Raw genomic sequence first — 25,738 nt, 5'->3', positions numbered from 1 at the left:
CTGATTGGTATTCCCCTTCTGTCTGCCTTTTCTCTCTTTTCTGAAAACACTTGACATACATACATTGTGCTTGTCCCACGCCAGCCCATCTCTGGATGCCACTTTCCCTGCAATGTGGCTCCTGTATCTGTTTTGGCTCTGAGTTCCTTTTGAAGTACATTGGTAGCACTCAGGTTCAGTTGGTGATTCCTGCTGCAGGCATGGGATTAGGGCTGCACCAGACCTGCCTCTGGCTTCTTGGACACCCTGTGGCCTCAAAGGAGGAGTCTGTCCACCCCTTTTCTCTTTTCATTATACCACTGTGAAAGAAAGGACATTTAAAGGCTTTTAGGGTCACGGCCAGAGGCAAGTATGAACAAAGTACATGAAAATGTCATAATGAAACCCAGTACTTTATAATGGTAGTTCTTAAAAATGCTGTAAAAAAAAATAATAATTATAAAGGCCTATAGCCAGCACAACTCACTCTCAACTGGGTTGGACCTGTATGGTGGACAGAAAACATGAACTCCATGTTGAAGAGAGGGGAAGGAGAGAAGGGATCCCCTGCAGCCTATGTAACCACCCACTTCCCACTCTGTCTTGTTGTATCAGTTTAGGTGCTAGGGAGGCAAAGTTGGACCCATGTGATACACCAGCAGCCACTGGGCAAACATGGAACACAGAAGAGCAAGGCTAAAGGGAACAGGAGGGCTCACTGGGTACTTGGCACAGGCTAGTCTGTGGGCCCCTTGCTGTGCTTCAATGCAGTTTAAGTTGGTCTAGCTCAAAGGAGCTTTGTGTTGAAGGACAGTTAAAGAGTCAGGACAGGGACTCGGAGGAGCTGGCCCTGTAGACCTGGTAAGGAGAGAAGGGTTGGCCTCTCATGACTTGCAAAGCAACTTGGTTTGATATTCCAGGAGACTGGAATGCGTCTAGACAGTTAGAATTCATTCTTGAACCTTTATGGTGCACCACAAATTCCCCATTGTGAAAGAAAAGAGCTGTGGCCTTCAAAGGAAGGTTGCTCTGGAGAGGCTGAATGCCTGGGGACATGGCATCAAGGCTGAGGACCGTGGGTGGATCTTAGGCTGATTGTGTTGGGCCCCAAAGACAGGAGCCATGAATGAGAAAGAGCATTTCCAAGTGCGTGGCACCAGTGGACATGTGAGACAGAACCCCTGCTCAGCGGACTCTAACCAGCTCTCAAGCAAAGGAGTTGCTGTGGAAATTAGGGCCACGCGTTGAGAAAACAGACGCATGCATCAAGGTTCATTCACAGGGAGGCCAAGCACGCTTTAATGCAAGGCTGGACTTCCCAGTTCTCCATGACAACCCAGTTGCCCTCTCTGCTGTGCTGATGTGTTCAAAACCACTTTCTCAGACCTGCACCAAGGAAACTATCTGACCCTTTGTCGGTTCCTTGCTGCCCAGGCCCCATGCTCCCTCTCTGATGTGCAGGAACAGGATTCCTGACCAAATTGTGTGTTCAGTCAGACCCTGGTGGATTTTGCTTGTGGCTTTGTGGAGTTGAACATGAAGGGTGATCTTTGTTTGTGGCAGGGGATAGGATGTGGCTATGTCAGTCATCTGGACTCAAGTACAGAGTCTGCCCTTCACATTGGTGACTGTCTGTACCGCTGATCTCTTTCACAATAACAACGCATCCCTGGTTAGAGTGCTGGGGGCTCTGACTATTCCACCCAGTCTGACCGGTCTTGGATTTTCTCTCAAAGCTTAGGAATCCAGATTGAGCAAGGGCAGATGCTACCCTCTAAGAGAGTGTCCGTTCAAGTAGGAAGCATGGCATGTGAGCACCTCTTCCTTCATCCTCAGCCGTCTCTCAGGATTTAATTCAGAATTGTTCTTAAAAGCAAAAGGATTGCTGATCTGGATTACAGATGCAAAGCAAATTCTGCAAATTTCTGACCCTGGCAAGGGCAAAGAAGAGGCGGTTAGAAAAGATAACAGCAACAAGAACTTGTTGAAGCTTGTCCTGCTGAGTTTCTTCTTGCTGTAACCAAATACCACAGGCTGGATGCTCTATAAAGAAAAGAAGTTTGCTTTTAGCTCATGATTTCATGGCTCTGAAGTCTTGGGAGTCCATGAACACGATGCTGGCACGATGAGAACCGCATGCTATGTCAAAACATGGCAGAAGAGCAGAAAGACCAGCGGGTCTATGCAGAGAGAGCAAACAAGGGTCAGGCTCGCCTTATGACTACTCTCAAGATACTGAATCCCATCCCACAGGAAAGGTGCTGTTCTTCCTAAGGAGTTGATCACCTTTCCCAAATCCCACTTTCCAGGACACAGCAACTAAATTCCAACATGACAAGGACAGACCTCGTTCCTGACACGGCAAAGCTAGCCAGAGGTAAAACTATTGAAAAGCCGACAACCCCACAAACACAGCCACGGAGGCCGATTAGCATAGGGTCACAGACTCATCAGGCCCAGGTTTTCTGCTGTATCTGATTCTCTCCCACATACCAGGAAGCACATAGAAGCAGCTGTCTTTTAAACGGACCAAACGTTTCGTCCATAAGACCCGACACGGAAAGAAAGAAATTTTCAGAGATGTGAAAAACATGTCAGCACATGAGAAAGCTGTCACCATCCTTGATTGGGCTGTTCCTCCCTTGTTCCATCTCCTGCGTCCCTCTCACGTGCCCCGCCCCCACCAGCCCCTCATCTTAGTACTCTCCACGGTGCTAGCCTTCGCTGTATTTTTCCTTTCTTTAGTGCGACCAAAACTGAACTCCTAAAGATTCATAGAGAAAAAAATGTGTATCTCTGGGCCTCTGACACCTGTCTTGGTGTCCTCCCATGTCCAAATGCAGAATACACACACACATACACACACACACACACACACACACACACACACACACACACGCACGCACACACGAGTGCACCACAGATGCACACCATATATACACTTCTTTCTCAAACCTGCAAACCTTTTCTCATCCCTGCCTTCTATGAGTAGGTCGCCAGCTGTGGACCTAAGAGTGAACTCAGCTGACCTCCCCCTTTGTAGTTTCTCATTTCCCGTCCCTCCTGGTCCTCCACAACATAATGCTCCTTGATTTTCCCCTGGCTCATTTTCACCGGTGTTCCAATGTCCTCTAGTCTCCACCTTTCTATACTCCAGAGAGGCTCCAGCAAATCTGCTCTAGCTCCCCCCACATCTTCTCCGTACTCGGGCAAGCCAATATAGTGGCCACTAGCCGGGTGTTCTATTTAACTTACTTAAAAATATAAATCAATTTTAAAATTCACTCCCTCAGTGGCACAAGTCAGTTTTCTGGTTGTTTTGCTTCATTCTGTTTTGTTCTGTGGTGCTGGGGTGCCAGGCAGGGATTCACCATTAAGCTACTCCCTCAACCCTTTGAGTCAGTTTTTTTAGTGCTCAACAACTAACTGCAGCCCATGGCCACCAATTGGATACCGCTCGTTACAGCGTACCTTATTATCACAGAAGTTACACCGGGCGTGGAAGTGGTGGTCCACTTTCCCCTCATCTTCAGCACCTCTCTGTCCCTGTGCTTCTCTCTGAAGCCTCCCTCTCTCCCTGAGTCACAAAGATGTAGCCTTGTATCCCAGACCTCATCTCTAGCAGCCCAGGACTTGCTATGTCTCTGAGGATATATTAGAGCACCGAATGCTTTGCGGCACAGCGTATAGATGGGAAAGCAGCTCACACGAACGGAAGCACAAAAGGGAGATACGTTGGCTCTTGTCACTGAAAAATCCAGCAGAAGCTTTTGCACAGCTAGATCCAGTAGTTCATAGGACCGTAAGACTGCCAGCCCCTCATCAGCTCCTCTTCTAGGCTGGCTTCACTCTCTGCCTCTACCCTGCATGCTGCTTCCTCCCAACTAGAGAAGAGATAGCTGGGGAATAGGCCCGGTCTTCAGCATCCTTGATTTTGAAGGAAGAACATTTTCTAAGTTCATACATCCGATTCAGAGATTTGGATCCATCTGAGGACTGGACCTCAAATCACTGATCATGGCCGGGAGATAAAGTGCATTAATGAGCCTGGCCTGACCACAGCTTTTCCCTGACTGTGAGTTAGAACAGCCAAACTATAGCCCGCAGACTCGGCACGGGGGCATTCAGTGAGGGGAGAAGGGATATCAGATAATGTAAAGTCCACCCGTGCTCCTGTTGGGATCTCCCTTGCCTTCCTCGTCTGACCATAATCTGCATGTCTGATGAAGTATCTAACCAGATGGCCCGAGTCTGCCGTGCTAATGGGTGAGAAGTGAGCCGATGGGCAGGCGAGGAGTGAGTGGGCGGGTAGACAGATAGGTGGATGGGTGAGTGAGTAGATGCGTAAATGAATGGATAGGTAACATGGACGGGAGGGGTGGATGGGGGTGGAGTGATGGACAGACGGTTATAGGTAGTGAATTCGACAGTGAATCGCTGCATAGAAACCTGGGCAGTTACCCGCCTACCTTCCTGTAGGGAAGGTGAAAGAAGACTTCAAGGGTCAGACCAGTGCCTAGCAGAAGACATTGATCTTGTGGCCCAGAGCTTCCCCTCAAACAGCTGTCCTCAACCTTCCTAATGCGGCCAGCCTTTAATACAGTTCCTCATGGTGTGCTGATCCCCCACCCCTGCCCATCATAAAGTTATCTCACTTGTATTTCATAATTTTGCTACTGTTGTAGATTTTAATGTAAATATTTGATATGCAGGATATCTGATATGTAACCCCCAAAGAGGTCTTGACCCACAGGTTGAAAACCACTGCCCTAAAGAATGGTCCGGCCCTTCCAGATAGAGCAGCCCTTAGCCAGCTTAACTCTCCTGCCCCTCACTGCCCCCAACACAGAGCCGTGGACCCAGCCAGTCCTGGCTAGAGGACTGAAAGTCTAGCCAGAGCTCTGTGCATCTCTTCATTTCAGCTGGACAGTAGGAGCTAGCCAGCAGAGGAGCGTGATTCTGGGTGTCTGAGGCAGCCACTTTCCCAGGACTCCTGTTCTCAAATGCACACTTGCCATTACGACTCAAGTCCCTAGCAATTAAACGAATGTTCTTAAGAAAGAAAGGAGTGGGGGTGGGGGGAGAGTTGTAGCCTAAGAAACCACATAATTGGTACCCCCAAAGGAAGCAACAAGGCTAGAACCTCCATGTGCAAGAGGATTTGTAGATTCTGGCCCCAGGTCCAGATCCCGGGAAACAGTAGGTGTGTCTTTCTTCCAGAAGCCCTTGTTTCTGGCAGTGGCTAGCTGCTGGAACTGTCTAGCAAGCTGCAAAATTAATCCTGGGAGGTAATTAGCACTCCTGGGAGGGGTGGTCTCTGGACGCCTGTTGTTATAGCATTGTCTTCCCACCGGTGGCCTTGGGAGACAGCATCCAGGCGCCTGAAGGGCTCAGGCAAGCACCTGGGGTGGTGGTGTTTCCTTTTGTTTTGTTTTAATTTCCATCCCTGTAATCTCTTGTCTAAAATAGCCTCTCAGAACTTGGCAATCGTGTTCCTTCCCTGGTTCGTCCCTCTTTCCATCCTCGCCTTAATTGCGTCTTTCTCTGTGCATGTGTTTATTAAGGAGCAAAAATGAGCTAGGCATTTAGAGGACTTATTTCAGTCTCATTAGACCCGCCCGACTGGAAGATTGGATGCCCAGAGCAGCTTCTGCAGATGAGAGGGCACAGTCTGTGCAGGGATTAGCCCCTGGGCTGTCACCGGGTCTGATGGGGGTGGCTGTCCCTCCTTAGACTCACTGTTTCTCCAGGCTAAGCTCTTGGTCGGTTTCTGTAGGGTATGTGCGTGCTACATGGGGCAGCCTTCTCAGGGTTCGGCTATTTGAGGAACTGCTGAGCCTCCTGCTTTCTGGTCTTGACCTTTGCTGCAGAGCACGTGCTGTCCTTGGGGCTTGTCAGCATTTGGAAGGAGCCTGTCCCCAGGGAGCCAGCATCCAGCCTCTGTCCTTCCTGCTTTTCTCCCCAGAGTGGAGTCAGAGAAAGGACAGGTCTTGCAGGAACATTCCTGACTGCATCTTCACTGTTCCCCACCTGACCCACCTACGAGTTGCTCGGCCCGAAGGGATTGAACTTGGAAAATGGACTAAAAACAGCTTTATAAAGAATGTATCTGGGACGCTTCAGGTGGAACCAGGTCTAGTTAACATAGCATTTATTTAAATGAATTCGGGGGTTTTTGTGACCTTGGGCAAGTGACTTCTAACTCCGGATCTGTGGTTTTTTTTCCACCTGATACATTAAAATCAAGCTTGTCTGAGTTGGTACAGGTTAGCCACTAGGGCACCAACCCAGAGCTGTAATGGCTTCTTATTTCTTTCCCAGGTCCCAGTTTTGGGTGGGCTGATGAGAGGTAGTGTACTGGGAGCCCAACAGAGACCAAGGCTCCTGCCGTGGTTTGTCCCTGTCATTCTTCTCTGCAATGATCAGGGGAAGAGAAAGGCAACACCCTTGCCTTTAACTAGCCAAGCCCAGGGGTGGGGCTGGGGGACCCAATTCACCTGCACACATGAGCATAACCCCAGGCAAAAACAAAGCTGGGCTCACACATGTCCTCAAGATAGAGGAGGGCAGGAACATAGAGCTTCTGGTGGCCTCTGTCTCAGAGATGGTGACGTAGCAGCACAGAGTGTGTGTGGATGTGAGGGTATAGGTGTCTGTGTACTCACACTAGGTGTACATGTGCATAGACACGCACATCTGCTGCTTGCAAGAGTAAAAGGTAAAATGCAGTCATTCTTCAGGTGGGATGCCTGGCCCCCAGTAGACAGGCAGATTTTGTTATTTTTCTTGTCTCTCCCCTACCGGTTCGTCTCTTGAGGTGTATGCAAATAACAGACCAAAGCAAGAAATTTAAATACACATCCCTCACCTCTGAAGTTCTTTATTTCCGTGTTCCTCGCAGTGTAACATTTCATTAGACCTTCCAGATGGGGAGAGAGCAAGCTGATTAAAAATCAGACAGCACCTACAAGCCGCTTCATTGGTTTGGGGGAATGTCTAGAGCTTCAGGGCGACTTGGTGGGTGTACTTGTGTTTTAATAAATGTCCGCCTAAGTCCTTGTCCTAGAAAGAATTACACAATGGATGTGTGTGTCCCGGGGAGAGAAAGATCCTCACAGTGTCCCTGGTACCCTTGCATTAGAGCTGGATGGTTGGAGTGCTAGTGGTGTTAACACCCAGACCCTGGGACTCAGACCTTCTAGGACACCGGAACGGTTGAGTAGAAGCCCGAATGGACCTGGTGAGCCTTAGACCCAGCTCAAAAGTACATGTTCTGTCCAACTTGGATTGACTCTGCTCTATGATCAAGATCAAAAAGAGTCACTGTGAGACTCCAGGGAGAATCTTCCTTTCACGTTCCTTGACTATGACTGGAACTGTGCCCATCAGAGGTGGGCAGTCTGGTGACTGGATGAGCAAGGAGAGACAGCAGAAAGTCTGGCCAGCCTATCTGCTTCTGTCAGAGGGGATGGGCAGTGGGGCATGGTGATGTAGAATTACAGCATTCATTCACCATTTTTACTGATCCCTCTGAGGTGCCAGGGACTGTTTGAGCCCTGACACACAGGGAGCAGAGATGTCAGGGATCATAGTGAGAGAACTCAAGGGTTTCACTGCCTTTGTGCAGGTCCTGTCTGCTGCTTTCTAGCCGAATAACTTTGGTCAAGTCAATACAGTGACACCTGCCTGTCATCTCAGAGGCAGAAGGACCAGTAGTAGTTCAAAGTTGGCCTCAGCAATACAGTTCAAGGCTATCCTGAGCTACATGATACAGAGATGTTTATCTAATAAAAGAAACAAAATAAATAGAATGACCGGAAAAGGCCTCACTGATCTGAGAAAGGGGCCTGAAGGAAATGACGGCGCTAACCACCTGGCTAGCCGGCAGAGGATTAGTATGCTGTATGGAGTCTTAAGGCAAGAAGGGTTCTGTGCTGGGAAACCTGGAGGAGTCCAGTCTGCCGGAGGAGAACTGGCGAGGGAGCAGAAGGTCGAGATGAGAAAGTGGGCACCACAGGCTTTTGAAGCTTTAAGGGTTTGGGAACCACTGCAGGACTTGGGGAGCATGAGATGGTCTAACTCGCACGTGGCTGTGTTATGGAAGATGTGTGCAGGATGGAGGGAGATCGGTTAGAAGACCGGCGGAAATCCCGGTGAGAGGCTCAGGTGAGGGTGGCCAAGGTAGAGGTCAATGAGAAACATGATTGGAGTCGCGAGGTCACCCACAGCTGTGAGCCATGGCTTGATCTATAAAGAGCACGTTTGTCAGAGGGTTGCAAGCCAGGCAAGCAGGGAGCTGCGGCAAGACTCGGCAACCCCCAAGAGGGTGTAGAAAGAGACCCAGTGCGGAGCTGAGCTTTCTTCCTGGGACCAACATTTGCTCCTTCATGGCCGCCGGGGACCAGTCTTCTAATCGCAGAGCCTTAGTTTGCCCCTCCATAAAATGTAAAGTTCTCCCTCGTGCTGTAACAGATTGCTGTTGGCTGGTGTGCGTGTAAGCACTGTCCTGTAAATGCTCCCTGCCTGTTCTGCCTTCGTCATCTTGCTCTGGTATGAAACACACAGCAGAGAGCAGCACCAGGTCAGGAGAAGGATACCAGCAAAGGTCAGGGGTGTGGAGCAGGACAGCAAGAAAAAGAGTGGGGGGCTCCCTGCTGATGTCATCATGAAATTTCCCCTTTCCGTGGGGGTATACCATGAGGACCATGGAATATCCGAGTGAGGAGACCAGAACACACTGCTCCCGTAAGTTGAGTCACTTCCTATGTGTCTGGGAATAGGGAAGCAGGCCCAGCATCTTCTTCTTCTACAGAAAGGACACTACTAGCTCCTAGGTCATCCTCGCAGACACCCTCCCATCCACAGCCCAATGTCTGAAGCACCTGTGTTGAACTCATTAAACACCTGGACGAGCCCTGCTCCGTAAGCCATGGCTTCTGGCTGTAAACGGACTGCTGTATACACAGGTGGAGCTAGGCTAAGCCAAGAACAGAGGGTCACCTCCTCATTCCAGGGCCTACCACAGGCAGTTGAGCCTATTGGCTTGTTTGTAGTTCCCCAGAACACACTCGGTGGCCCCGGTCTTACATCCCCAGTTCTCTACGGGACTTGGTTCTCTTGCACACAGGTAGTTCTGGATGGGTTTGTGAATGAGGCTGTACCCAGGACTATCCCTTAAAAAACTGGCAGAGTTGGCAATGTCATGTGACTTCAGAGTGTGGCATGTGATGAGACATATAGGACCCTATGGAGTGAGGGCCAGAAAGGTTAGGGGACACAGGATGGGGACACAGAGAATCATAGAATCACCAGGCTCTTAGAAGAGAGGTGGAAAGTCAGGGTGGACTTGGTCACAGCAGGGCGTTAACTAAGGCCTCTATGCAGGACTCTCAACTGAGGAACGGGCTGAACATGAAGAGGCCCCCACTGAAAAAGAGGGATTGGCAACTTTAGGGCCCCTCAGAGCTCCCCCTGAGGTTGATCGTGCATGGTAAGGTGTGCCTATGATCTCCAGAGGCCAAGACAAAAAGATCACAAGCTCCAGGCAAACCCTGGCTAAGTGTAGCCAGCCTGGGCTACAGAGTGGGGGGAAAAGATGTAGGAAGAGGGGGGAAAAAAGAAAAAGTAAAGAAGAAATAGTTAAACTACAAAAAATAAAGAAGGGGTTGGGGATTTAGCTCAGTGGTAGAGCGCTTGCCTAGCAAGCACAAGGCCCTGGGTTCGGTCCCTAGCTCCGAAAAAAAGAAAAAAAATAATAATAAAGGATGCTGAGAACAGAGTTTGGAGGGAATATAGGTGTGTGCCCTTCCCCACGGGAGGAGCTCCTGCCTATTACTACTCACCACAGCATTTGATCCTTCAAGCCTTTAAGTATATAAGCCTCTCCATGCCTCAGTTTAACAGAAGCACCCCCACCCCCACCACCGGAGGTTTGGCCCTCTGAAGAAGGGGCTGATGCAATATTGGGCCCATAGTTCAATGCCAGCCATAGCTTACTTTCGGTTCAGTTCATGTGGCCTTTCTGAGGTAGCTATAGTTACAGCAGCACCAGCTATGGTGACTGGGGTGCCCACTAGTTACCCCAAGAATAGTTTGGGTCAGACAGGGTGCATTGAGATGTAAGCAACGGGAGACAGAAGAAAAAAAATCTGACAGCTGCTGACATTTACTGAGTCGAGCTGGGTAAAGGACTGACTCTGTAACCATTGTGTCATAGGGTGTGAGCTAGGGAGGCCTGGCATCACCATCCTCACGGGCTGAGTAATCAGAGTAAGGCCCGAACAGTGCAGAGGGTATAGGTCGAGATACCTTGAGGGAAGAACACAGTCAGAGTTCTTTTCATTCACACCCTCCCACAGGCCAGGGCAGCTCAATGGAGCTTCTGCAGTATGCCAGGGTGGCACCCTGAGGGCCATGAGGTGAGACCCTCTGCCTTCAGTGGTGTGGCAGCTCTGCTGGACTAAAGACAAAGGTCCCAGATGTGGTAGGGTCGTATTTCTTAATGTCAAGTTAGACACAGCCGTGTGACTTGCTTTGGCCAATGACAAGAAATAATCAAGGAGCCGGTGAGTGAGTGACCAAGCCATCTTTCCCTTTGCCCCAGTGGCCGGCCGTACCCAGGTGGCACTCTGCCAGCTGGAGTCCTGGACAATGGCTGCCCTCCAGCAGGGCCCCTGCTGACCTGCTAAGGTGTTCACTGTCAAATATTCATTACAGCCTTACCGGGGTTGACGGAAACCTAGTGGTAGAACACATGCCGGAAAATAAAGTAAGGTGTTGCTGAGGCTAAGGCTAGTCGAGGCTATATCATTTAAAAAAAAAAGAGTGATAGATTTAAAAATTAAAGGAACCCTTAAAAATGGCCGGAGAAGACTCTGCTTGAATCTTCTTTCTGAGCTTTGGGTCTTGCTCTATTTTAGTTCTCCTGTCCCAGGCATGAATGGATGCTCCTGGTCTCTTTGCGGGTCAGCACCAGGTTGAAAAGAGTAGAAGTCTACCTGGTCTCTGCTCACCCCGACTCCCAGAGATGCTCTGAAATTCGAGCAAAGCAAAGGAGGCTTCCGAAACCTGGACGTGGGGGCAGCCCTCCTTCCTCGGCTTCCTTGTCTGGAGCCCTGGGTCAGAACGATGATCGCGGTGGAAGGCCACTCTGCCCGGAGTCAGACACAGGAAAATCCAGAAGGAAGACCCTGAGGACACAGGATGTTAGCGTACACCAGGCCAGCAGTCCTGGGCTGCCCGATGGGGTCCAAATGGCAGCCGAGAAGCCAAGTATCCCTGCTTGGTTAATCTAAAAATAAACAGAAAGGCAACAAAAATCTATGTTTCAATTACTGCACACAAGCTGTTCAAACAGCCAGCTCCGCACCGGAGACGTGAACTTGTCAACGGAGGCCGCCTCGTTTGCATGCTTCGGTGGTGATAGAACTCAACCTCGCAACAGGCTGCCCCCTGCTCTCAGCCGCTGCATTTTTTTTTTAATTTAATTAAAAACATGGACATAGAGTCGAGACAAGGAAAAATCGTAGGCAAGTATACCAGGGTGATGGCTTCTAAACAGAGACAGAGACTGTGTGGTCTGAGAGAGGCTTGGCGTTGGTGTGGAGATCGGTCACAGGGTGGAGAAAGCAGGTGGTCAGTGGCCAGGACAAAATACACAAATCTCTCCCATGTGGCCCCAAGCCCTTTTCCCTTGAGACTCATTACAGACCCTGAGGAACCATGGGGCCCTTGGGTTCTTAAAGCCAACGGGATGGCCATTGAGAAAATGGGGTCATTTGTTCAGGAGAGAGAGCTTATCAGGGTACATGACTGATGGGCAAAGCTAGGGCTTCTGTCCCCAGCCACACTGTCTGTATTCACTCACGTGCAGCCCTAAGGAAGACATAGTCTCCTCTCCAGTGTGAACAGACTCCAGCTCAACTGCCTTGGTCTGACTGAGGCTGGCTGTTACCTCCTCAGAGCCATAAAGGTCTTCTGCTTTCCATCTACGACGTGTTTCTAAGTAGCAGTATCCCTCTGCAGACGGGAACCAGTGGGATCCTGCTCTTACCTGCCCCTTGGTGTCTTTGAGTGAGCTAAATGTGATGGGGAAGAAAGAGACCAGTGCCTCCAGAAGATTAGGCTAGAAAGGGGCAGTGGGTAGGCTCACCCGGAGGAGCATGCGTAGGGATTTGAATGGGAGGGAAAGGGTGCAAGGTTCCACCTCACGGAAGAGAAAACCACATTAGCCAGGAAGGATGTGTGTAAGCAGGACACCCCCATCCCAGGTCCCACCAGAGAGAGGAGCCTAGAGAACCAAGCACGTGCACCTAGCTCTGGTAAATCCTGCGTGCTGGAGGAGCTGTCTGTTCCGTATTCACTCCGGATAGGGACTTTAATGTCCCCAGCCCTAGGAGCAATTCTGCAGCCATCAGCCCAGACGCTAGTTACTCGGTGAAATAAAAGAGCAGTCGAGTCTTTCCCAAGGAAGATAATATCCTGTCATAGGCAGTATGATCTGCCGGCCATGTGACGGCTGTTCCCTAATGTTTCCAAATAGACTTTTGAATAGACTCTTGTCTAGAAGAAAGCAAATTGCGAGAGCATTTTTGGCAGCCAAATAGAGCACGCGCATCCGTCTTTCTCTCTCTGCAACTGGCTGCTGGGTCTGGTTCCAGGCACCGAGTAGGATCCATTCATCAGCCCGGGTCACTGATGGACACCATTTCCTGTGGAGCGCTAGCGTGTTGAATTAGTCAATTCTCCAAGACTCGGAATAATCAGGCCTGCCCGAGAGGCAGCCAGGAGCAAGTAGGAGGACCCACTCAGAGAACAGAACCAACTGCAGAATTCCGCTCTGAAGACCTCTATCTCAGGGCTTTGCAAGACTGTGGGGGGCGGGGGGGCAGGGATCCAATCTCAGGGCTTCTATCCTCTGCAGAGCCACAAGAACACGAACCAGAAGGAGCCAAGATGGTTATTCCTAATGAGAACACTAGTTAATCCTCCCAGACCCGCCATAGCTCCCTCATCGATCCTGGTGTTTACAAGCGTCTAATTTATCCGCGCCTCCCCTCTTCCCTCGGTTTATGCTGATATTATGTTGCTAACTGTCATTTCCAATATCTTTTTTATTTTTCATTATCACCATTATAATGATTTACACCAGAAGCGATAGCACAAATGCCTAGTCAATTAGTCCCGAGAGAAAAGTCTCTGAATCATGTATGCTTTTGGGGGGGAAAAAAATCACTACTACATCAAAACCCACAGCCAGAATCTCGCAAACCAAAGGTGCACAGAGGAAGGGAGGGGACGAGAAAGACCGCTCTTTCGATATCGCTCATTTGAAGCCGGCACTGGATACATGGATACAACCTCTCCCAGACAAGGAGATTGCATTTTTTTTTTTAATGAGAAATTGGGCCCAGAAAAAAAAAAAAAAAAAGGGATCCGTGGCATTTTTCCTTCAAACCTATCATCAGAAAAGCATTTTGAACATTTGTCATTTTGGGTCATACATTAAGCCCTGTAATTATGGAATGCGGGTTTTCCCAAAAATACCTCTGCTCTCCCCAACTCCACAGGGCCATCCAGAGTACTGAAAGCCCAGCCCCAGGGCTGAATCCTGGCTGGCAAAGCCAAATGATTCATAGGCTGGTGTATCCTACCTACAAACTGTTAAAACACAGTCTGAGAAGCGGTGCTAGTGAGCTCTTTCTTCCGCTTTGTTCTGTTTCTCTTCTTGGTTTTTCGAGGCAGGATTTCTGTGTGTGGCACTGGCTATCTTGAAACTCAGTCTGTAGACTGGGCAGGCCCCAAACTCACAGGAGCTTCTGCCTCCACCACCACCACTACCACCACCACCACCACCACCATCACCACCCCCGCTGACGTTTTGTTTCTAGCAGCGATGGGCAGCTACTGGCCCACTAACAGACTCTTTGAAAGAGGACTGAGAGGCCCTGTCTCCAGCCATAGGCTTCTCTCTCTTCCTCACTTACAAAATCCCAAAGTGAATGCTACCCTACCTCCATTATCCGAGAGGCTGTGGAGTAAACGTGGTGGCTTTGTAATAAGCTTGCATTGGGAGGGCGATTTTTTGAGTCCCCTCCAAGCACAGGCAGAAGACAGTGCGAATGCACTGGGGCTTGTCACCCTTGATAGGACCCTTTGAGTCACCACACTTTCTTTCCTTCTGCATACCTGAGATCTGTGTAGCCTTTGAGCAGCACCTCCTGGTTTATCAGTGCTTACCACAAAAGGAAGAAAGGGGGAGCAGTCAGAATGGGCACTTGAAGGTGACAGCCACTTATGTGGTTTTCCTGGTAGCTTCTGGGGTACACATCCAATCACATCAAAGTCTATACACTAAGTATTTGTATCTCCTTCTGTGTCAGCTGTGTCTGATCATTTATCTCATACCAATTTAAGAGACTAACGCCCTTTAAGGGGGGTCACAGATATTTGTCCATAAGGCCAGGTTACTGTCATAGTAACCCAATGGGTATTTAACAGAGGGTTCCCCTCCTACTTGCTGTCTCATCTACCACCTGCTACTGAGAAAGCTCTCAGTTTTCCGGATGGGCTGGGGTCAGGAAGATGCTGTAGGATTTGCTGGCCTTGGAGAAAACAGGCTCTGCTCATCTTTAAATAACGAAGACAATGCTCTAAAACTCTCTATTGCAGAGACTCCTGCCACCTGGGGTCCAGGAGTAGACACACAGGTCACAGGTCACAGCTCTGGTTTCTAATTGGATGTGTGGCATCCCCTGCTCCCCTCTCCACTGCCCTCTGCCCCCAACCTCAGGGGCCTAAGGGAGGCTGCTTAGATAGGTCCAGATCTTGTAACCTATAGTAAGGTTTACTGGAACCTCCTGGATACTGAGCCTCAGGGAAAGGGTGAGCCTTTCCAGCCTGGTACTAAGCTAACCATTGTCCAGATGGGGTCTTAGTGGGTGAGTCTCACGGAGGGAGGCGGGGGGTGGGGGGTGTCAATGTCTTAATTGGGCAAGGCATGGGGAAAGAAAAAAATCTCTTTCAGAACACAGGTTACATATGACAGCAATACCATATCTTGTGGTTTATCTAGAGCTTTGCTATTTTAAGTAAAAGAACTAAAAAGGCCACAGCCCCTCAAGTTCCCTCCCCCTCAGAGGGGTGAGGGAGGCTGAGTAATCTAGAGTTGTCTCAGCTTTTGTTCATACAAAGGATTTGAGTGTGTCACCTGTCCCAGGTAGACATCTACATGTGACCCCATGACTCATGTCCATGTAGAATCCCTGATGCCTGCTCTCCCTGGGGAACATGTCAACCTCGGTGTGGAGTCCAGGGCCAAGACTGGAGCCTTGCTCATAACACACAATCTGGGGTTACCCATGTCCAGGCTTTGTAAGTGAAAGTGGACCCCAAGAGCAAGGCACGTCCAAATCTTGGCACCAGGTGCCTCCCTCATCTCTAAACCTTGTCTCTGCCCTCCCCAGTGCTCCATGATAAAGAGCACTTGTCACTTAGGTCTGGAATCTCTTGGTCCCTGCCCTTGGATGCTCTATCAGCCGTGATGAAGGAAGCAGCAGCAGCAGTCCTGACCGCAGGGGTGGTGCCAGAACCCATGCGGGGAGTAGGGCATGCCAGTCCATCCCTGAGGTATACGCCTGGTTGTCGAGACTCTGGCTCTGTGAATAGAGGCCTGGCCAGAGGAAGCAGGAGGGAGCAAGATGAGGCCCACATACATGAATCTTTTAGTTACTGGGTTTGCTTAGTGGGCACGAGGGTCTCCTCCCTAGGTGAATTGAAAGTACTTCCAGGAAGTACGAAGGCATTTTCTAGGGGCGTTCTCAGCTCCCACCAACATCCACACCAAGCTGTGGCCAACCTGGCTCCTTAAAAGGCACCCAGAGAATTCCTTTGTGTTGCATTTGACAAGATGGTGCTCTGGCTGCTGGGTAATGTTTTGCTCCAGAAGAAAAGCTAAAAGATGCAGCGAAAAGGACGGAAATAATAAAGATGGGCACAGGCTGTTCCAATTGACTTGGCAGCACGTCTCCCCCAAATGAGGCAATCATCCATTTTCCAATCGGGCTGGACGTCCATGGCTCATTCCTCAGCCAGCCACCTCGGCTCCCCGAGTCTGGAGGCAGCAAGGGCTCCCCTGCCTTCCCGTGGATTAATCACGCCTTCAGGGCTCTCGCAGCCAGCAGCCCACTCCTTCGGCGTGTCTTAATGATAAGAACGAGGAAAGGGTCATTAGCCACCTGTGATCCTGTGTGCAGTGTGTATACACCACGAATGTTAATATGCGAGGGCCGGCGCCGACATCCAGAAAACACAGTGAGCCACCGGACACAGACCACAGCTACCCTGCTTGTGTATTCAAGTAGACACAGCATACTGGTCCCGAACAGGATTTTAAGGGGCCAGTGCCCAGAACTCAAGAGACACTACTCTCTGGGCTCCAACCCCTATATAGGCAACACACACACACACACACACACACACACACACACACACACACACACACACACACACACACACAGACACATGGCAATCCTTAATTATTTACTCATGAATAATTCATGATGCAGGCTTTCCAGGCAAATCTGTGTAGCAGAGCTGCTGATCTGGTATCTAGCAAGTGTCTAACAAGTGTCCAGGAGGCGGAGCCCAGCCATCAGCTGCTAAGAAATCAATGGCTGGGCACCAGGGCTGAGTATGGATGTCAGCTGATTCCTCTGTGATATCCATTCTTTGCCTCCCAGGCCTTCTCAGAACTATTGTGGTCCTCTCTAGGCTACAGGGAGAGAAGTTCATCCATCAAGGCAGCTCCTAGGACTAGGGCCACTATTCCCAACATCACGGACTTTAGCTAAAGATCACCTTCCTCCTATTAGCAATCTGTTGCCTTCCTGTGGCCCTGGGCGAGACCACCCTAAGGTTTCCCAGATGCCTTGCACAGGAGGTCTTAGTGTCTGTGTGCATTTGCAGACACCAGCCACTCACTCAGTCTCAAGATTGACAGTTTCCTGTGAACTCAGTGCAAGAGCCTGCCAGTTCCTGCTGCCCTTGAGGCATCAGGCCTATCCTCCCTACCTTAACTATGGCTAGGACCATCCTCCAATGATGGGCTCTTTCTCAAAGGCAGAGTTCCACAAGATACATTTCTCGACCCTCGCCACAGTTCAGGGAAAGGGACTGGTTTTCCAATGTTGGAGAGCAGCTGGGGTAGGTGGGTCCTAGGACCAGGTGACAAGTGATTTGAGGAGGGTCGAAGTGAGGGACTGTGGTCACTTCAATTTCCTCAATTTGATCCTTAATGATAGCTGGTGTCTCCTTCAGGAAAAGGGCACAGAGCAAAGACTGGCCCTTCCTCCTCCATTCCTGGATGTTTCAGACGCTCTGGCTTCTGGTAGTATTGGGCCCAGTGAGGGCTTAGTTCCACCCGTCATCAGGAAGCAAACCACTTGTTTCTATCCACTCCCAGTGAATGGGGAGCCTGGAAGGAGGTGGATTCATGGAGCCACCAAGTCAAGCAATGCACTTACCTGAAGAAGCAGAACAGCCCCTTGTCCTCGATGGAAGACTTCATGCTAATGATACCCAAAAGGTGGCCTTTGTACTGACTCATGGGGTAGCTGCATTTTACATCCCCGAGTTCCTAAGAACTGGTTGGTGAGACTTCGTGCTCGCATTTGGTGTGCTTCTGTGCACCAGACACGGTAGCACAGGCAGTCAGTGACAGACTAGGGGCTGGATTGCTAGCAGTGACCACATTTTCAGAGCAGAGCTTCTTCCTATTCACTGTGACGCTATAAGGAGTCTTCTTCCTTAGGGAAGGAGAGGGGATCGAGAAGAAGAGAGTGGAAAGAAAACCGAAGGCCTGACCCAGCTTCCTGAGCTGTGCGCAGAGCCCAGGCTCCAAGTCCTGAACTGGATGAAGTCCTGAGAAGCAGTCAGTGGGGTGTCCGCCGATGCAGTGCTATAAAGATACGCAGGCAAAATCATGGAGGTGCATGCATGTCCTGGAGCCATAGAGTCTATAAATACGAAGCGTACGTGGGGGGCTCCCTCTATGCCTCACCCCAGGAAGTGGTCTGGCCTTCTTCCCTCCTCTCCTGGCTCAGCATACCTGGGATAATTCAAGGACAGTACTTAAGTGGGGAAAGAGTTTTGTCTCGAACAAGATCCAGAGCCAAGGTCACGGATTCCATGTTTGTCAGTGAGCATTCGGACTTAACCTGGGGCGTGAACAAACCATGGTCTCCGACCTGGATCTCTGTGCGAGCGTCCTCCACTGACTGATAGACGATTTCTTAGACTCTCCAGTTCCGTTCTTTCCTTTCAAGATAAGGTCTCAAGCTACAGCCTTGGCTGGCTTTGAACTCCCTATGTAGCCAGGGCTGGACTCAAAGCCCTGGTAATGTCACCCCAGCCTCTCCACTGCTGACACTGTAAGGAGGAAGTACCACTCTGCCTCAAGCATTTCATCACAGACGTGTGTCACATAAACAGGTGCTGGCAAGGCTTCCCTCACCCAGGCATAAGGGCTGGATCCTCTGCAAACTGTCCCCTCCACACCACAGGCAGGCAAGGCAGCATCGGCTGCTCACACCCTCCCTTCTTGGTTCAGGGCCCCGTGCCAGGCTCCACCACTGCACAGGCACCCTGCCAGGAAAGGGCACTCTTTCAACAAGGAAGCATTTTTCTGTGTTTTGTCTGGAATCGCTTAACCAGTCTGGTCTGAGGTACCGTGTGTCCATTCGGGGCCTTCTTCCTCAGCTCAGGCACTTCCTGTGCTTCCCGCAGTACCATTCAGGTACACGTGCGTGTGCACATGAGACCTCTGTGACACGCTGGCTCCGTGCCCAGCAGGAAATACTTACATTGCCACCTCTGGAGCTGGCCCTCTGCCGACTGGCTGGGAGTACACTGCACCATGTTTCTTTCATTGGTTTGAAAGGGGAAATTAAACTGAGGAATGAGGTCTGACCCGAGTGCTTGCATGCAAATAGTTGACCTTTGTTTTGAATACACTTAATGAGACTGAAACCAGATTGTGTGGCCTCCAGCTGCCTGAGTCTCCACCTCCTCCCTGGCATTTGAAGGAGACTGAAAAGAGGTGGCAAAAGGCTGGGGACTGTAGGAGGTGTGGATTGTGGGTCTTGTTTTTTCTCTCAGACGCTGGAACTGTGGGGCCCAGCTCGTGGCCCCCAGGGATAAGCAGCTAGCCACATCCAAAGACATCCCTTTGACCTGATCCCAGGTTGCTCAGATGCCTGGAGACACACCTTGGTACAGGGGTCCTGACCTCCCCAAACCTCTATGCTCCCTGAGAGGAAATGATTTCCCTGCCACTCTATGAGGCTGTGTTGCTCTATGGAAAAGTAGGGGCTGACAGAACGTATCGGTCTAGCTAGATGAGGTTTTGCTGAAGTAACAAGCAGACTGCCGCTCTCAACAAACGGACCTGATACAGATTTGTGTCACGTGAAGCCTGGCGCAGTCAGGGCGGCCTCTGTCGGGGAACAGCTGCACTTTCTGGAAGGTGTGACTTCCAAAGCTGACAGGTGGCAGAGGAAACTAGGGAGTCATGGGAAATGTTTGCGGGGTGGGAGCTAAGGAGATGGTGGAATTCGATTGGTCTTCAAAAGAAGACCTAAATTCAATCCTGCTGAGCGTGGACTCGCTCCCTTGTAATCCCGTTGCTGGGGAGGTGGACACTCCCTTGCTGCCTGAAGAGTCTAGCCTCGTGGTGAGCTTCTTCAGCTGAGTGAGGGGCCCTGTTCAGTAGAGGGAGCTGCCATTCCTGAAGACAAGATGTGAAGTCATTCTTTCACGGGCCCTCAAACTCACCCATATGAGCATAAATCTTAATATTTTTAATTATTTATGTATTTGAGCACAAGCACATACACCATGCTCACACATGCTGTGGCACAACTGTGGGGGTCAGAGGATAACTCTCTGGAGTCATTTCTCTCCTCCCACCAAAGGAGACCCAGGGATGGAGTCCAGGTCTTCAGGCTTGGCAGAAGGTACCTTTACTCACTGAGCTAGCTTGCTAGTCCAAAAGAAGATAATATTTTTATTTAACCAAGTCTGGAAGCCATCTTCGTTGCCTACCCACGCTTTTTGTCTGCCAGATCCAGATGAGTCAACAACCAAGGCGAGAGAGATCTTCCTGGGTGCTTAGAATGAGAACCCAGAGCATGGTGTGTCAGATACATGGCGTAGACTCCGCCCACTCAGGACCCAGCCGAGGGAAGCAAAAACCTGAGACGCTGCCCCGTGGTGGGCAAAATCGGGGAGACAAGAGCCCAAGTTATGGGGTCCAGTGTGCCCCCAAAATGCAGACTAACCTACAGAACTGCCCCTGGAGGCTCAAGTCCTACTGGCTAGAAAGCTAGGCCATTGTTTTAATGTAATGCCTCCGAATTGCCAGTCCAGACACTACAGGATTAATGTCTGAGGTCTCCCCCTTCCACACGGATGTGTCTGTCCTGTGTGGAAATGGTCAGTTACAAAAGAATAAGTAGTGGAGGTGGCTTCATGCCAGATACTGCATATTGGATGGATGGGCATTGGGAGTAAGAGAAGATTCTAGAACAGTGGGCCAGTCCAGACTCTCCAGTATCTTCTGAGCCATCAGGGGGAGTTAGAGGCTTAATCTAAAGGATGGGCCTTATTCATGGAAAAGTAACAAATTGTAACGGGATCTCTGCTTTTAAAGCGGGTCAGCCTCAGTGACAGCAAATTCTAGGCTTGCCCGTGAAGCCTGGGGAGACCCTATGGAAAGATTACATAGGGGAAGTGGCCAGTAAGTAGATGGGGCCAGATTTAACAGCCTATGGGGTAATAGGATCTCAGTTGCCACTGTGACAAGATGGCTGTCTCAGAGGCAGAGACATTTAGGGCATTAGGGCATTTAGGCTGAATTGTGCTCCGTTGTGGACAAGTGGCCTTTAGGAAACTGGAGTACAGCTAGATGGTACAGGGCAGGCCCAGGGAAGAGACATACTGAGAAAGTAGCTATGAGTGGCACAGAGAAGAGGAGCTGTTAGGTGAGATCATCCAGGGAGAGCCAGTTCTACAGCTGGGGAGCAGGGATGAACCCCAAAAGAGAAAGGTCGATGGTACACGATGTGAAAGCACATAAGGAATGACGTATCCATGCATTGTGTTTAACAAACAGCCATCTGTGTTCTGAACAAGAGCACGTTCCCCTGGGGTGGGCACGTATGGGCCATAGGGGAGCAGGTTCCAGGGCAAACAGGGCTCAAGAAAATAGAACGGAGTCTAGACCACTCCCCCATAAACCTCCAGTGAAAAATGTGAGGGATGGCCGGGGGGTGGAGAGCAATCTTTTTTTTTTCACTGTGCAATGCTGAGTCAATATTTTAAATGAATTTTCATGACACTTTATAAATCTGGATGCACAATGATGAACTGGGCAGGGAACCGACATCCATCCTCCAAGGTAGCAGTCATCTCTGCCACAGGTTGGGGTAGGTTCAGCCCAGACTGCGCTTAGTCTGTTCCAGTGCACCTTACAGAACGACTCCCAGAGCTGGGCCACCACATAAGCAGAACATGGCTGCGTTTCCTGAGCTGGGTACAGCCTCTGGCTCCCAAACACAAGCTCTGGGCAAGGACAGCAGATATGCAAAGACCAGAGGAGGCTCGGGTTTTTATAGACCTCTTAAAAATAAGTGGCCCTTCTGGTAGCCAGCCGCTTCAGAACTGGGCTAGGCAGGATGGAAGATGCGAGCCTATAACATAGACTGGAGGTAGATTGCAAATGGAATAGGATCAAGCCTCCCTGAGACGTTCTTAAGCCACACCCAGGACTGTGGGCAGGAAGTGTGGAGCAAACCCTCACCTTTAACCACTTGTCTCTACCATGGCATTCCCATGCCTTCTCCCCTCGGCCCTTGCCTCTCCCCACCCAGCCTTGTGTTTTTCCTGACTGGCGTAACTGGTCCCCATGAGAGTAGGAGCCAGCGCTATCACGGCAATGCTCAGCAAAATACAGTTCTCGGTGACTCAGAAGGCCCTTCCCATACCATGGTGCGTCTAGTCTCCATGACAACCCTGAAAGGCCTTCTGTTCAGACACTCAGGAAGCCGCGTGGGAGATGCAGGCAGTGGAGGCCAGACTACCCAGGTCCCAGAAGTGTGGCACTGAATCCTAAGGTTGGGGTTTTGAGGGAGGACCAGAACCCCGGAAGCTAACATCTTTCGGAGACATCGTGACCTTTTATTTACCTGTTAGTGCCCTGCCCTCAGCGGGGATCACTTATTCTCTGTGAGTCTCCTTGTCTATAAACTGGGGACCAAACATGCATTCCCACCTCATGGGTACTGTATGGAATAAGTGAGGTTTTAGTCAAGGCTGCGTCCACTGTACAGTGAGTGCACACGTGGGTCCTGTGACCTGTGCTTGGAGGATTGCCATCAGAGGTCTTCTGTCACAGTGGGGGTGGGAGGGAATGCTGCCCCCGCCATGACAAAGATGTATGTACACCTCATGTCGCTCAGGGTGGGGAGTCATGGCAGAACTAAAACTTACTCCTTGAATGTGAGTGGGTTCAAATCCTGCTTATTGCGTTCAGCAGTGTGCTCAGGAACAACCAATCTTTCATCAGCTGAGAAGTGGGGCTGATAAAAGACAGAGGATTCACCAACTTGCTGAAACTCTGAAGCTGACCAGTATTTGAAAACCCATTTCTGGACCCAGAGCAGGGGCCGAACACATGCTAATGGTGGTGGCCACCTCCCTATGGTTAGGCAGAGGTACTCTTTGCTTAAACCACCCTCCTGGTGTTCTCTGCTGACAGGTCCGGGCTCTGGTTCCCTGTGAGAAACTGCCACGGCCCACCGAGATGTCCAGGCACCATAGCCGCTTCGAAAGAGATTACCGCGTGGGCTGGGACCGCCGTGAGTGGAGTGTCAATGGGACCCATGGGGCCACCAGCGTCTGCAGCGTCACCTCCGGTGCTGGTGGAGGCACAGCCAGCAGTCTCAGCGCACGGCCCGGCCTCCTGCCGCTGCCCGTGGTACCCTCCCGGCTGCCCACACCCGCCACAGCGCCTCCTCCCTGCACGACCGGCAACAGTGAAGCTATCACCAGTCTTGTGGCCAGCTCAGCCTCCGCTGTCACCACCAAGGTAAGACCTGCTATCCTCTCTGGGAGGGGGCCAGGCAGCAGCCCAGGCCCAGGACAGCACAGAGCCCTTGTCCCCCAGTCTTTGTCCAGAGGGCCATGGCCTCCGAGGAGTGCATGCAGTTGTTTCTGAAGGCTAATGGCCTTTTTGTTTACCAGACAGTCTATCTGTAACCAACTTGTAGGAAGACCAGCAGGTGCCAGCACCACACGCTTTGCTGATTAAAAGCTCCTGCTTGAGTGAGGAAGGGGTGTCGCCAACTTGGCAGTCCTCATCTACCGAAATAGGAGAACTAAAAGCATAAGGCCCCCGGGGGTCATCAGTGGCTGGAGTTTGCAGCCATACTAGCCACACAGGGTCGAGAGCCCATTATGGCGTCATCACCATGGTGGGTTTTCTCACGTCTACACTCCCTGAGAGCCTCACAACAAGCCTGTCAGATTGCCGAGAGTCCCCAGACATAGTAGTTACAGGAGCTGCTGCTGTAGGGACCCAGAATTCATTCCACCAATGACTGCAGGTTATTAGCACCCCTAATGATTCTGCTTTCTGGGGGGTTATGGGGGTGTTAAGAGTTCCTCGGGAATGGAGGCAGAAGCCAGCCTGTATAAAATGGAATGTGGAAATTAATGTCCCCAAGGTTCTTGGCTGGCTTTGGGCTGAACTGGGGGACTCTGAGACACCCTCACCGGCCCCCCCCACCACCTTGTGTGTTGTGCAGAGCCCTTCAGGCAAACTGAGCCACAGAGGGACAGCTGGTGGCCAAGGCAAGAAACACAGTCATCCTTTCACTCCCCTCAGCCGAGCAGAGGCTCTGCAGGCTGCCTTTGCCTCTGCCAGCCATTCAGAACCACTTCCCAGGGGCCCTCTCAGGGCCTGCGTGTGTGCGTGCGTATGAGTGTGTCTGTGTGTGCCGCGTGTGCGCGCGCACGCTTTTCTTTTCCTGCTCTCATAAAGGTTGCAGGAGAAATTAAAGGCGGGAAGCCCCAGGCTGGCCATTGTGAGGTAGCTGTGGTGGTGGACGATGCTCTCCAGGTGCTCTGTGCTTTTGTCTCTGCGATTTTCAAAACTCCCTTTCAGCCCTGCTTCCCATTAATAACAGCACTGCTGGCCGCAGAGCCCGGCGGAGACCCAAGACAATGGAGCTATTGGAGACCAGCTTGCAGCACACTGACATCTTGCTGCAGTGTCTTATTGATTTTATTTTCCTGTTATGAAAACACCACCCCACCAAGGCAGGCAAGGAAGTAACACTAGACAGGAGCAGAGATGGAGGATGATTCAAGCACACTTCCCCAGGCCAGCCAAACACAGTCCCGTCCTGGGCACCAGGCCCTGGCCACTCTGAATTGGTGACCTCTATCCAGGACGGCCTGCTTGCCAGCCCAGCTGGCCACATCTGGCAGGCGATCGTCGAGGCCAGCTGTTCGCCATCTGGAGAATGGCGGCCTCTGGCGCCGACAGCCAGGGCTCCAGGTGAGAGAGGCTGGACCTGCAGGTCCTTCAGGATGAGTACCTTAGAGCCAGTGCTGAGCTGCTTCTGGGGATATAACCTAGGCTTCTGCCAGGTAAAAGACAGTGCCCATGGCTCTCTGAAGGGATACCCTGCCTCTGCACCTGATTTTCTCCGAAATAGCTCAGCATATTCGCTAGCCCTTCTCTCTAGCCAGACCCCAAACCACAGCCATAGGAGAGGTAAAGAGCAAACCACAGACAGAAAACCACAGATGGGACAAGGGCTGAGCCAGGAGCCAACCAGTAGTGAGAGAAAGGACCAAAGTTCAGGCCTGAAGGCCAGCTCTATGGTGCGTGACGGCATGGAGACCAACTGCAATCTCTGCTGTGAGCAGCTCAGCTCAGGTCCATACTTGTAGGTTTCAGTTAGGGTCTGGTCAGGGCCCTAGATCTTGGGGTTGCTAGAGAACTGTGTGCAGAGAAAGCACCAGACAGTAGCAGGGTAGCTGCCCATGGTGGTTTCTGCCGAGGGCCCTGGTCTTAGGTGTAAGCCAGCTGTTCTTAACCTGTGGGTCGCGCCTTTCGCGGGGGTCACATTATCAGGCATTCTGTCTATCAGATATCTACATTGTGATTCACAACAGTAGCAAAATTACAGTTATGAGGTAGCAACAAACATAATTTTGTGGCTGGGAGTCACCACAACGTGAAGGGCTGATTTAAAGGGTCGCAGGCAGCATTAGGAAGGTTGAGAGCCACGCTGTCTAAGGCGGTGATGCCGCCTGTTATCCTGACCTTGCTGCTGCTGGCCCAGATGCCTGTCCTCTAGCCTGTGTGTCTACCTTCATGCCTTGATCACATCAGTTGACACCCAGGCCAAACCCCGGTGTCAACCAGTCGTTTCCCTGGTCAACCAGTGAGATCTTCACCAAGCGGCCACTAAAGAGCTAGCTCTTGCCATTGGGGAAATCATAGGCCAGTATGTAAGTGAATGTGTGAGCCTACAAGTCAGCGTCTCACCTATTGGAGTTATTGGTGGAGTAGATAAAAGGAGACTTCAAAGACTGTCTAGATTCTAATTCCAATCAACCTCTTGCTGAGTGATGCTGGATAAATTGCCTGGCCCCTCTGGGCCCCTGTTCCAGGATTAGTGCCTGATTACCA

The 25,738-nt window shown here is 50.8% G+C and overlaps 1 protein-coding gene across 1 annotated transcript in view; it reads left to right on the top strand.

Moving 5' to 3' along the window:
• The window catches only part of Klhl29 (kelch like family member 29), a 306,652-nt gene that overhangs the window by 149,053 nt on the left and 131,861 nt on the right, over positions 1 to 25,738 (top strand). The window contains exon 3 of the mRNA XM_032909187.1: positions 22,793 to 23,122. Coding sequence (XP_032765078.1) covers positions 22,838 to 23,122 — 285 coding nt within the window. The 5' untranslated portion in view covers positions 22,793 to 22,837. The remainder of the gene's footprint in view (positions 1 to 22,792; positions 23,123 to 25,738) is intronic.

The sequence above is a fragment of the Rattus rattus genome, chromosome 7 (assembly GCF_011064425.1).
Source record: "Rattus rattus isolate New Zealand chromosome 7, Rrattus_CSIRO_v1, whole genome shotgun sequence".
In the NCBI taxonomy this organism is placed as follows: Eukaryota; Metazoa; Chordata; class Mammalia; order Rodentia; family Muridae; genus Rattus; species Rattus rattus.
This window is presented reverse-complemented; position numbering and strand designations above follow the sequence as displayed.